Below are 10,008 nucleotides of genomic sequence, written 5' to 3'. Positions count from 1 at the left end.
GACTTGACATTAGACTTGTCAGTCTTGACATGGGACTTGACTTTGGACATCCCTCCATCCATCCATCCATCCATCAAGTCTAACCTATATATAATGTGTGTGCACTACAACGCTTCCCCCTGACTCCATGGGCTTTTATTTTGAAGGTCACACACCGGAAGCAGTATCTAATGATCTGCTCTGTGTGAACTTGACGCTTCTGCTTGTCAGTCCGAAAACGAGCGAGCAAACATCACAGTGATGAGACTGGTCGGTCAGGGAGGGTCTCCATTACCCATCTCAAGTTCGCTTTACTGACCAGCTGAGTCCGTCTGTCTGCTCACCTGCCTGTCAGCCTGTCTATCTGTCTGCCTGCCTGTCTGTGGGTGGAGGGACTCTGCTGCAGCCGGAGGATGCTCTCCTCCTGCCGGGATTCAGGACTTTCCTCTCCCGTCATCCGGCCGGGATGCTGCGGTGTGAACCCGGGGCTTCTCCCCTCCTCTGCCCGCTGAAGTTGGATCATCTGCGGGGATTAAACACTTGTTTTCATCGCTCCTTCCTCCTCTGTCTCTTCGGCTCTCTCCGGAACTGCCCGAACATTTCACAGCTGAAATAATCCGCTTCTTTTATTTTTTGAGATTGTGGATTATCACATACCCTGTCCTCCTGCCTCTGGTGGATTTTACTCACGCACAGATTTGTGAATGGGGCTGTGAGCCGCCGCCGCCGCCGCCGCCGCACCTTTTCCTCCTCCACCTTCCGCGCTGCGCGTTACTCGGCGGAGGGATGCTGTGAGCGCACGGGAGGATGCCGGAGAACAAAACACCCGTGCTGTAGTAACCATGGCTGGTGCCGAGGTCGAGGATTAGTGTGAGGAGGGATTATATTTTCCAGGAGCAGAATCCTGCATCAGTTGTGTGTGTTCATTTGCTGTTTTTAGTCTCTTTGTGTTTGTTGGACAGAACTTTCCAGACGCGTCAGGATCATTTCTCCATCTCTGACTCTTTTATTTCCAGTTGGAAAAGTCAAATAAAACCATCTGCACGGTGGCTGCAGGTGGAGGGACCCGGAGAATATTCCAGGCTGAGGCAATAATTATGAATGAGGCTCAGAGCGCGCTCCTTTACATCTAAGGAGAAACCCTATTATAGCTTATATTTGAAAAAAAAAAAAAAAAAGTTCGTCTGATATCTTAATGGACGCTATTAAGAACCACAAAGCATAACGGGGGCGTTATAAACTCCCTGTGCAATAAAGACACGACTGGTCCCTGTAGGAACATTAAAGGAAATTACACTCAAACCACAGGAGATAAAAATACTGTTAAGTGCACCAGAAAGTCTCTGCAGGACCATAACAGGGATTCCATCCAGCAGCAACCCTGGGGATGAAGATGATGATGAAGATGATGATGATGATGATGATGGCTGGTGGAAAGTAAAGAGCTCTGAGCCGTCTGTTACTCTGAGACATCTGATTCACCTGCTGCTGGATGCTTAACACTACAGAGATATGATCAGGGATGGAAAATGACCCGTAAGTACTCAAATAACTCTAAAATACAGCAGCTATATGTTTGTGTAATTTGTAAAAATAAATAAATAAATAAAATATTTTTTTTAAAAAAAAAGATATAAAATAAAATAAATACATTAAAAACAAATTCGTAAAAAATTAAATAAAAAATAATGTAAAATAAAGATAAATAAATTAAAATTGGATTTGTAAAAAAATTAATTAATTAATAATATGACAATGCCACTGTAAATTATGAGAATATTACAGAATTAAAAAGATATTACATTAATTAAACATCAGATAGCTCATTAAACTGTAGGGTATACATTTAAATCAGTTATAACCATCTTTGTTTCCTTGTTCTTTCTGTTAAGACCGAATTTCTTGACACAAAAAAGATGTTTTTTAAGAGTTTAAATGAGTCTGTTCTACATTATTTTATGTCCACTTTCTTTAAAAAACGAGATAAGTAAGAAAAATTAAAGAGAACTTTGATAACATCTAAACTTTAAATCTTGAAAACAACATAAATGATTAGAAAAATAACATATTTTGTCAATAAATATCAGTTAATCAATAATAAATCTGCTGTTTCGCTCTGGAGGATCTTAAACCAGAAGCAGTAAGAGTGAACCAGCAGCACCAGCAGCACCACCAGCAGCAGCAGCAGCACCGGCAGCGGCGGACACGGTGTCCCGTCAGATGAGTGAGCATGTCGGACCGGAGCGCCCCGGGCTGCCGGCTCAGACTGGACTGGGTCTACGGGTACCGGGGCCACCAGTGCCGGAATAACCTGTACTACACCGCCGGGAAGGAGGTGGTGTACTTCGTGGCCGGGGTGGGCGTGGTTTACAACACCAGAGAGCACAGCCAGAGGTTTTACCTGGGACACAACGATGACATCATCAGGTAGGAGGACTGCTGCTACACCTGGAACATACAGACACACGACATATAATAGTATCATATGTATTAAAGTCAGTGTAGACTTTAAGTAAGACAAATTACAGGGGTGTCAAATATACGGCCCGTGGGCCAGCACCGGCCGTCAAAGGGTCCAATCCGGCCCACTACATGACTAGACTAAAGGTGCTTTCACACCTGCCCTGTTTGGTTTGGTTCAGCCGAACTCAAGTTTGTTGTCCCCCTACATGTGGTTCATTTGGGCAGGTGTGAACACAGCAATCACACTCAGGTGCGCATCAAAACAACCGGACTGAGACCTTCTTGAAGAGGTGGTCTCGGTTCAGTTACAAACGAACTCTGGTGCGGTTCGTTTGTGGTGAGAACGTGTTCTGACCTGGATCTGAACCAACTGCAGTCACATGACACATTGTTTGGGTTAAACATGAGCATGTTACAGTCCTGGAGGATTATTAATGTGCACCTCCTCCTGTACTGCCTTAATATGCACATTCAGCACATCCAATGCATCAAAACATTGTTTTCTAGTTGGAGCCGTGCCTCGTTTTCAAACTGTATGGTTTGCTACCATGCTCTCACTCTGAAGTCGTCAAAATCTGGCACTTGGGCATTTGGATGCCGTTATAGTTTAACTGCTCCCGGCAGCGTCAGGGGGAAACATGGCCGGACAAGGATGAAAGTCAAGGCGGTGAATGTCGGACTGGGGGGGTGGATGTAGTTGGATGGGTCCAACTCTTCATTTTAAACATTCTTCGTCTTCTTTTATTTCTATATATGCATACATAATATATATGTGTATATATAGGGTGGCATGGTGGTACAGTGGTTAGCATTGTTGCCTCACAGCAAGAGTGTTCCTGGTTCGAACCCAGGAGGGAGCCCCTCTGTGTGGAGTTTGCATGTTCTCCCTGTGTCAGCGTGGGTTTTCTCCAGGTGCTCCAGCTTCCTCCCACAGTCCAAGGACATGCAGGTTAATTGGTGACTCTAAATTGTCCGTAGGTGTGAATGTGAGTGTGAATGGTTGTCTGTATCTTTGTGTGTCTGTTGTGTTTTTGTGACAGCCACCATAGTTAGCAGCCCCTCCGTGACAAGCCAAACAGCGCTGGAAAAACACTGATGTTTAACTGCTTTTTAATGTGAAACTGCTGTATTTAGTGGTTTACTGGTTTAAATCACCTGGTCTGTTTGTTTTGGAGAGGAAGAGACCTCTGTGGTAATCTGGCTCCTGGTCAAATCCTCCTGAGCAATGAACACTCACTGAAGGAAATCAAACCAGGAGTTAAGAATTAATTTCAGCTTGTTGCAGTCTGCAATTCTCACCACTAGATGGCACTAAATTCTTCACACAGTTCCTTTAACACCTTAAAACATTTGCTGGGTGGATCAACAGTCTGTCAAACCAAAAACATTCATTGTCAAATGTTTAAAAAAGTAATTTATGGGGGGCATTTGTCTTTGTGTATGTTTTATAATTGTAGACCAAGCAATGAACAAAAAACAAAGATAACCCGAAATGAAAATAACTGCAGGGCTTATATTTACGAGCAAGGTGCAGCTCATATACTAATACTGTATATAATAATGTAACTGAAGAATATTTGTGGTTGGATGTATGTGGGCTGTAAGACCTGACTCGTAAATCTTTTACACACCAACATGGCTGACTTGACTGGAGGGACAAACTCTACTGAATGAACAGTGACTGTTTCACCTTCCTACTCTGATAATCGTTAGATTCTGTCTCAGAGCGACTCTTCCACTCCTCTTACTCATCTGGACGCTTTCGTTTCTTTCTCTTTTGGCTCGAGATGTTTTTTAGAAACCCTGGCGGGGTTTTATCTCTCCCACACAGTTCGGTTTATCCTCCAGTTTGACAGAAGCTAGAATCTAAACAGAAACAGATCTTTACTGTGCCAGAAAACAGCTTTTCAGGTTTTGGGGGGATGAAGTCCTCATGGGGGAGTTTTAAGGTCTGAGATTGCTGCTATGTCAGTAAGAGGATTTATGTAATGAGGAAATATTGATATTTAAATTTTATACCGCTCAGACCAGCTGGCAGTGCTTGTTGCCGGGCAGAGCCCCGGAGCAGATGAGGGCATTTGTCATTTTGCCCATGATCCCTTGGGAGAAACTCTGCCTGTCACACAATGAAAACATAGTTAGAGAGGTTTGGTAGGCGCTGTCAAGTCAGTAACTGCTCACATGGGTCATTTTTAAAGGCAACAGCTGATGAAATATTTTGTTGTTTAAGAAGAAGAAGATAGTCTTTATTAATCCCTGAAAGGAATTGTCATCTATGGTCTGCACTCCATATGTGGTCTGGACAGGAACTGGCACTGGTGACCCTCAGGTTCCCAACCTAAGTCGCTATGGGCTGAACTACAATCACTCTCTCACAGCAGATTACTTTGTACAACTTACTGAAATGGAAGCACACTCCAGACTCAGTTGTTCAGCACACCACAGGTTTTTTACTAGGATAAAGTAAAGTAATAAATGACACATTATTTGCTGTTTAGCCTGGTACCAGACCTCTGAATCACCGCCCACATCTATCATTCAAGGAGGTCTTAAGATAAAACCAGGAAATAGCCACATTCATAGAAAGTATCGACAGATAAAGTGTCTCAAAAATAGTGGCAGAGTCAACTGACAGAAATAAAAGCTCTTAAACCAGCATACACTCAGCAGCCACTTTATTAGGTACACCTTGCCTTGCCACCTTTGCCTTCAGATCTGCCTTAATTCTTGGTGGCACAGATTCAACAAGGTGCTGGAAACATTCCTCAGAGATTTTGCTCCATATTGACATGATGACATCACGCAGTTGCTGCAGATTTGTCGGTTGCACATCCATGATGAGAATCTCCCGTTCCACCACATCCCAAAGGTGCTCTATTGGACTGAGATCTGGTGTCTGTGGAGGCCATTGGAGTACAGTGAACTCATTGTCATGTTCAAGAAACCAGTTTGAGATGATTTGAGCTTTGTGACATGGTGCGTTATTCTGCTGGAAGTGGCCATCAGAAGATGGGTACACTGTGGTCATAAAGGGATGGACACAGTCAGCAACAATACTCAGGTAGGCTGTGGTCTTTAAACCATGCTCAGTTGGTACGAAGAAAATCTCCCCCACACCATTACACCACCAGCAGCAGCCTGAACTGTTGATACAAGGCAGGATGGATCCATGCTTTCATGTTGTTTACACCAAATTCTGACCCTACCATCTGAATGTGGCAGCAGAAATCCAGACTCATCAGACCAGGCAACGTATTTCCAATCTTCTATTGTCCAGTTTTGGTGAGCCTGTGTGAACTGTAGCCTCAGTTTCCTGTTGTTAGCTGACAGGAGTGGCACCTGGTGTGGTCTTCTGCTGCTGTAGCCCATCTGCTTCAAGGTTGGACGTGTTGTTGGTTCAGAGATGGTCTTCTGCAGACCTTGGTTGTAACCAGTGGTTATTTGACTTCCTGTTGCCTTTCTATCATCTTGAACCAGTCTGGCCATTCTCCTCTGACCTCTGGCACCAACAAGGCATTTTGGCTCACTGGATATTTTCTCTTTGTCGGACCATCCTCTTACATTTCACCCGCTAAATGTATACATACAAAGCATGTTTATGTGTGATAAGAAATGGCCTTAAATGCATAGAAATGTATTCTACTCCATTATTCAGAAACAAATTGTACAAATTGTTATGTAATTTTTACCTTATGTCATCAAAGTGGCACTTAATTGGGACTTTATTGTGACTTAAACTCATGAAAATAGACGTGTGAGCTTCAAGTGAAGACACGTTTTAAGTTTGAATCTTTCATGTCGTATTTCCCTCTGTTGCCTCATTGCTACTCTGACTTTTGATATATTCCCCACATGACTTGAAGGCAGCATGAACAAAGAGGTTAAACAGGATAAAGGCAGTGAATACAACAAAGATAAAATGCATTTCTTATTTTAACTGACGACACACCACAGTCTGTGTGTCACAACATATAATGTAATAACTGCTGAATAATATCTCGACGTGTGTGAATCTAATGAAACAATGAGACCCGGAGGTTCGGCTGTGATGAACTCCTAACGAGCTGCACAGCGGTGATCTTGTTAGAGCAGCCAGATGCGTTTTCAGGTGATGAATGTCGTCATCCCTACCTGAACTAAATAAACTGAGCAGGAGAAAAAAAACAGCGTAGTGAAAGTATATTATTTGGTGCAACAGCTCACCACAGTGATGTAATTATAAATGTTATAGTTTACTGTAAATATATAATCACAAACTCCACAGGAGTGCACAAAGAGGATCCATGTGTCCATAAACAGCCCTCAAATCCTGGAAAACCCCTTTAAATCCCAGAACACAGTCTGTGGATCTGTATGAGCCAATTAAACATTTGTTCAGAGTGACAAACCAGTTCACAAACACCCAAAACCTTTAATCTGGGATTATCTGGCAATTGTATAACGGAGAGTCTGGACGTCAGACGGGCTGTGAAAGGCGTCTGTCATAGAACCCACAGAGAATCATCGTCTCTGCAGCTCTGCAGAGCATGTTAGCATCTTTAAGCATCCTAACCACCAGAATAAATGGTGGCAGTGTATGTCTCTGCAAACCACTTGTACATTATTTTGTAGCAGATATTACATTTTTCCAAAATACTGTGGTTATAGATTTGGTTAAGGCACAAACACCACTTGGTTATGGTCAGGAAAAGATCATGTTTTGGCTTTAAACATCAGTGTTTGGTGCCACATACCCGACTGGAAAATGCTGCAGTGTTTTTGTGAAAAAACAAAACAAAACACCCAGGTTCCGTAGATTAAAGCGTCTGGGAAATGCTGCGATGTGTCTGTAAAAAGACACCTAGGTTCCACACCACAAATGCTTCTAGGAAATGCTGTGATGTTTTGGTGAAAAAAAACACACACAAAAAAACACAGGTTTTCGGTGGCTTAAAGGCGTCAGGGAAATGCTGGGATGTGTCAGTAAAAAAGGTTCCATGGCACAAACACCACTGGAAAAGGCTGTGATGTTTTGGTGAATCAAACACCAGGTTCGGTGACTTAAATGCCGCTGGGAAATGCCACAGTGTGTCAGTACAAACCACTCAGGTTTGGTAAAGGCCGCTGGGACGTGCTGCGATATATCTGTAAAAAACACATAGGTTCCGTGGCACAAATGATGCTGGGAATTGCTGTGAGGGTTTGTTGAAAAAAGACCCCACTCAGGTTCAGTTGCGTAAAGGCTGCTGGGAAACGCTGCAATGTTTTGGTGAATAAAACACCCCGGTTCAGTGGCTTGAACGCCACTGGGAAATGCCACAATGTGTCGGTATACAACACCCAGGTTTGGTTGTTGAAAGGCCGCTGGGAAATGCTGCAATATGTCTGTAAAAAAACACCCTGGTCCAGTGCCACAAAGATGGTGGAAACACCATGAAGAGTTGTTTGTGGCGGCACGGTGATACAGTGGTTAGCATTGTCACCTCACAGCAAGAGGGTTCCTGGTTTAAACCCTGGGGTGTGGGAGCCCCTCTGTGCAAAGTTTGCATGTTCTTCCGTGTCAGTGTGGGTTCCTCCCACAGTCCAAAGATATGCAGGTTAATTGGTGACTCTAAATTGTCCGTAGGTGTGAATGTGAGTGTGAATGGTTGTCTGTCTCTATGTGTCAGCCCTGTGATAGTCTGGCGACCTGTCCAGGGTGTACCCCGCCTCTTGCTCAGTGTCAGCTGGGAAAGGCAACAGCCCCCTAACAGGATAAGTGGTTACAAAAAACGAAAGAATGAATGTTGTTGCTTGTTGGTTTCGTACCGTGGTCTGCAGCTTGGCGGGCATCTTGCTTAGGTGACAGGCTATCCACCATCCCATCTACCTCCCAATGACAAATTTATTTTCTTTCTGGTTCAGGTTCAGCATTTTGTCCCCCAGAAACCCTTCGATTTCGAATCTGTTTTCCAGTCCAGAATAGTGTCAGTGACCTTTGATCATTACTGATCATTCTCTGAGCCCTCTGCAGTCGACTCAGTGGTTAGATGGAATAGGTTTAAACTGTGATTTGTCAGATAGCATGTTCAGCTGACATTCCAACAGTGCTAACACCAGGCTAACCTCCTGTTTCAGCTGTGAAGTTTAATGAAGAGCTTTGCCAAAGCAACAAATTGCCTGTTAATTCCAGCTTGTTAGAGGCGTTATTGTGACCTGACACTGAGACAGGAACCTGCTCCTGTTTAACTCTGCACACATTTTGATGCCAAGCTTCCTGTTTCTTTTACCAATGACTGCTGATTTCTTTATTCTTATTCAGCTGTTGCACAGAGGGATCTGTGTCTCTCTCACCTGTCAGTCTCACAGCGTTTGTTCTTTTTGTACGAAATTAACCCTGCATACAAAATAACATGTATTTGTAAAGACGACTTTCATTAAGTTAATTTGTTTCTTTCACAACATTTCTGCTGTTGCACATTTGTTATAATTGACCATGCTTTTTGGGAGGCAGGGTCGCTGGCTGTGCTTTTAATATCTGCAGCGTTTGTGGACGTGGAGTGAATTTCTTCAAATGTTTGCTTTCATCGCATTTTGAATTAATGATTCAGGCGGAGCAGCAGAAGGGATTTTCTCTGTTGATGAGAGCAAATGAGAGCGAGTGGAGGAGGAAGATGATTCACTGAGGTCGCTCATTCATCCCAACATGGTCACACACACGTGCGCACACACACACACGCGCACACACCTGGTGTATTCACCGACACTAAACAGCCTGAGTCATCGGAGCAGCAGGCGCGGACAGTTTATACAGAAGGCCAGTCAGCTGCAGCCTGTGGTACCGTGTGTGTGTGTGTGTGTGTGTGTGTGTGAGTGACAATAATTGAAAAGCTGGATGCTGCCTCAGCCCTGCCATGCTCTCTGATAGCAGTGTTAGATTTGCATTTGTGCCAAATTACCATGGCTCATAGCTGACTGCAGGTTCACAGCTGATACTACAGTTAAATGTGCTGCATGTGTCGTGGGTCGCCTCTGTGTCACTGCACAGTTCGGACCATGATGAACACGTTTTTGCACAAAGAGACAATTCCTGTTACGTAAAGAGGAACTCAAACTGTGACGTAAGGTGATTATTTGCCTCGAGTTGCTCCCTGCGGTAACTTTGACCATTGTGCAGAAAGAAAATCTTTATTTTCAGTATCAAAGACTCTGTAGGTTTGAAAATCTTGTCCCTCTGCAGATCCATGTGTTCAGTATCCAAACATTCAAGGCAGTTGTCACCATTAAATCACTACACAAGTACAAAAGATGAACCCCTCTTATTTTTGTGTACACACCAGTGGTGAAGGAAGTCCTCCAGTGTTTGTTGTTTGGGAGGTGATTACTGGGAGCTGAATTATCTGCAGAGGCCTCTTCCTCTCCAAAACAAACAGACCAGGTAATTAAAGCAGCTGAATGCAATGCTGTTTGGCATGCTGGAGACGGTTCGCCAGCCCTGCACCTGCAAATCTGTACTCACCATTTTTTCTGATAACTTAAGATCCACACATTCAGGAGGTTTTAGCATGGTGATGTCTGTGGACGAGAATAATGGGTGAATGTCAGGTT

At 43.7% G+C, this 10,008-nt stretch overlaps 1 protein-coding gene across 4 annotated transcripts in view; it reads left to right on the top strand.

The window, feature by feature from the left end:
- Positions 1 to 225: 225 nt before the first annotated feature.
- Positions 226 to 10,008, top strand: part of LOC125903739 (echinoderm microtubule-associated protein-like 6) — a 117,176-nt gene continuing 107,393 nt past the window's right edge. For all 4 annotated transcript variants that reach the window (XM_049600852.1, XM_049600850.1, XM_049600851.1 and 1 more), the window contains exons 1-2: positions 226 to 1,515; positions 2,102 to 2,406. In XM_049600852.1, coding sequence (XP_049456809.1) covers positions 2,210 to 2,406 — 197 coding nt within the window. In that variant the 5' untranslated portion in view covers positions 226 to 1,515; positions 2,102 to 2,209. The remainder of the gene's footprint in view (positions 1,516 to 2,101; positions 2,407 to 10,008) is intronic.

The sequence above is a fragment of the Epinephelus fuscoguttatus genome, linkage group LG16, assembly GCF_011397635.1.
Source record: "Epinephelus fuscoguttatus linkage group LG16, E.fuscoguttatus.final_Chr_v1".
Classification (NCBI taxonomy): domain Eukaryota; kingdom Metazoa; phylum Chordata; class Actinopteri; order Perciformes; family Serranidae; genus Epinephelus; species Epinephelus fuscoguttatus.
This window is presented reverse-complemented; position numbering and strand designations above follow the sequence as displayed.